Below are 2,957 nucleotides of genomic sequence, written 5' to 3'. Positions count from 1 at the left end.
TATAGTGAGTCAAACAGGAACTTATAGTGAGTCGAAGGAACTTATAGTGAGTCAGCAGTAACTTATAGTGAGTCAAAGGACCTTATAATGAGTCCAACAGGAACTTATAGTGAGTCAGCAGTAACTTATAGTGAGTCGAACAGGAACTTATAGTGAGTCAAAGGAACTTATAGTGAGTCGAACAGGAACTTATAGTGAGTCGAAGGAACTTATAGTGAGTCAAACAGGAACTTATAGTGAGTCGAAGGAACTTATAGTGAGTCAGCAGTAACTTATAGTGAGTCAAAGGAACTTATAGTGAGTCGAACAGGAACTTATAGTGAGTCGAAGGAACTTATAGTGAGTCAAACAGGAACTTATAGTGAGTCGAAGGAACTTATAGTGAGTCAGCAGTAACTTATAGTGAGTCAAAGGACCTTATAATGAGTCCAACAGGAACTTATAGTGAGTCGAAGGAACTTATAGTGAGTCGAACAGGAACTTATAGTGAGTCGAAGGAACTTATAGTGAGTCAGCAGTAACTTATAGTGAGTCAAAGGACCTTATAATGAGTCCAACAGGAACTTATAGTGAGTCGAACAGGAACTTATAGTGAGTCGAAGGAACTTATAGTGAGTCAGCAGTAACTTATAGTGAGTCAAAGGACCTTATAATGAGTCCAACAGGAACTTATAGTGAGTCGAAGGAACTTATAGTGAGTCAAACAGGAACCTATAGTGAGTCGAAGGAACTTATAGTGAGTCGAAGGAACTTATAGTGAGTCGAAGGAACTTATAGTGAGTCGAAGGAACTTATAGTGAGTCAAACAGGAACTTATAGTGAGTCGAAGGAACTTATAGTGAGTCAAACAGGAACTTATAGTGAGTCGAAGGAACTTATAGTGAGTCAAACAGGAACTTATAGTGAGTCGAAGAAACTTATAGTGAGTCAGCAGTAACTTATAGTGAGTCAAAGGACCTTATAATGAGTCCAACAGGAACTTATAGTGAGTCGAACAGGAACTTATAGTGAGTCGAAGGAACTTATAGTGAGTCGAAGGAACTTATAGTGAGTCAGCAGTAACTTATAGTGAGTCAAAGGACCTTATAATGAGTCCAACAGGAACTTATAGTGAGTCGAAGGAACTTATAGTGAGTCCAACAGGAACTTATAGTGAGTCGAAGGAACTTATAGTGAGTCAAACAGGAACCTATAGTGAGTCGAAGGAACTTATAGTGAGTCGAAGGAACTTATAGTGAGTCAAACAGGAACTTATAGTGAGTCAAACAGGAACTTATAGTGAGTCGAAGGAACTTATAGTGAGTCAGCAGTAACTTATAGTGAGTCAAACAGGAACTTATAGTGAGTCGAAGGAACTTATTGTGAGTCAGCAGTAACTTATAGTGAGTCAAAGGAACTTATAGTGAGTCGAACAGGAACTTATAGTGAGTCGAAGGAACTTATAGTGAGTCGAACAGGAACTTATAGTGAGTCGAAGGAACTTATAGTGAGTCAGCAGTAACTTATAGTGAGTCAAAGGACCTTATAATGAGTCCAACAGGAACTTATAGTGAGTCGAACAGGAACTTATAGTGAGTCGAAGGAACTTATAGTGAGTAAGCAGTAACTTATAGTGAGTCAAAGGACCTTATAATGAGTCCAACAGGAACTTATAGTGAGTCCAACAGGAACTTATAGTGAGTCGAAGGAACTTATAGTGAGTCAGCAGTAACTTATAGTGAGTCGAACAGGAACTTATAGTGAGTCAAAGGAACTTATAGTGAGTCGAACAGGAACTTATAGTGAGTCGAAGGAACTTATAGTGAGTCAAACAGGAACTTATAGTGAGTCGAAGGAACTTATAGTGAGTCAGCAGTAACTTATAGTGAGTCAAAGGAACTTATAGTGAGTCGAACAGGAACTTATAGTGAGTCGAAGGAACTTATAGTGAGTCAAACAGGAACTTATAGTGAGTCGAAGGAACGTATAGTGAGTCAGCAGTAACTTATAGTGAGTCAAAGGACCTTATAATGAGTCCAACAGGAACTTATAGTGAGTCGAAGGAACTTATAGTGAGTCGAACAGGAACTTATAGTGAGTCGAAGGAACTTATAGTGAGTCAGCAGTAACTTATAGTGAGTCAAAGGACCTTATAATGAGTCCAACAGGAACTTATAGTGAGTCGAACAGGAACTTATAGTGAGTCGAAGGAACTTATAGTGAGTCAGCAGTAACTTATAGTGAGTCAAAGGACCTTATAATGAGTCCAACAGGAACTTATAGTGAGTCGAAGGAACTTATAGTGAGTCAAACAGGAACCTATAGTGAGTCGAAGGAACTTATAGTGAGTCGAAGGAACTTATAGTGAGTCGAAGGAACTTATAGTGAGTCGAAGGAACTTATAGTGAGTCAAACAGGAACTTATAGTGAGTCGAAGGAACTTATAGTGAGTCGAAGGAACTTATAGTGAGTCGAACAGGAACTTATAGTGAGTCAAACAGGAACTTATAGTGAGTCGAAGGAACTTATAGTGAGTCGAAGGAACTTATAGTGAGTCGAAGGAACTTATAGTGAGTCGAAGGAACTTATAGTGAGTCAAACAGGAACTTATAGTGAGTCGAAGAAACTTATAGTGAGTCAGCAGTAACTTATAGTGAGTCAAAGGACCTTATAATGAGTCCAACAGGAACTTATAGTGAGTCGAACAGGAACTTATAGTGAGTCGAAGGAACTTATAGTGAGTCGAAGGAACTTATAGTGAGTCAGCAGTAACTTATAGTGAGTCAAAGGACCTTATAATGAGTCCAACAGGAACTTATAGTGAGTCGAACAGGAACTTATAGTGAGTCGAAGGAACTTATAGTGAGTCGAAGGAACTCCAGGTGACTCAGTAAACTTCTGGTGAGTCAGTGAATCAGCAGGAACTCCAGGTGAGTCAGCAGCAGTTGGAGGGTGAGTGACAGGTCCAGCATCAGGGC

The 2,957-nt window shown here is 39.4% G+C and overlaps 1 protein-coding gene across 1 annotated transcript in view; it reads right to left on the bottom strand.

Moving 5' to 3' along the window:
- Positions 1 to 2,950: 2,950 nt before the first annotated feature.
- Positions 2,951 to 2,957, bottom strand: part of slc2a15a (solute carrier family 2 member 15a) — an 11,219-nt gene continuing 11,212 nt past the window's right edge. The window contains exon 12 of the mRNA XM_087802513.1: positions 2,951 to 2,957. This exon is cut by the window's right edge and continues 248 nt beyond it. Within this exon, the coding sequence (XP_087658639.1) occupies positions 2,951 to 2,957 (7 nt within the window).

This window comes from Callionymus lyra, chromosome 11 (genome assembly GCF_982586985.1).
Source record: "Callionymus lyra chromosome 11, fCalLyr1.hap1.1, whole genome shotgun sequence".
Lineage (NCBI taxonomy): Eukaryota > Metazoa > Chordata > Actinopteri > Syngnathiformes > Callionymidae > Callionymus > Callionymus lyra.
This window is presented reverse-complemented; position numbering and strand designations above follow the sequence as displayed.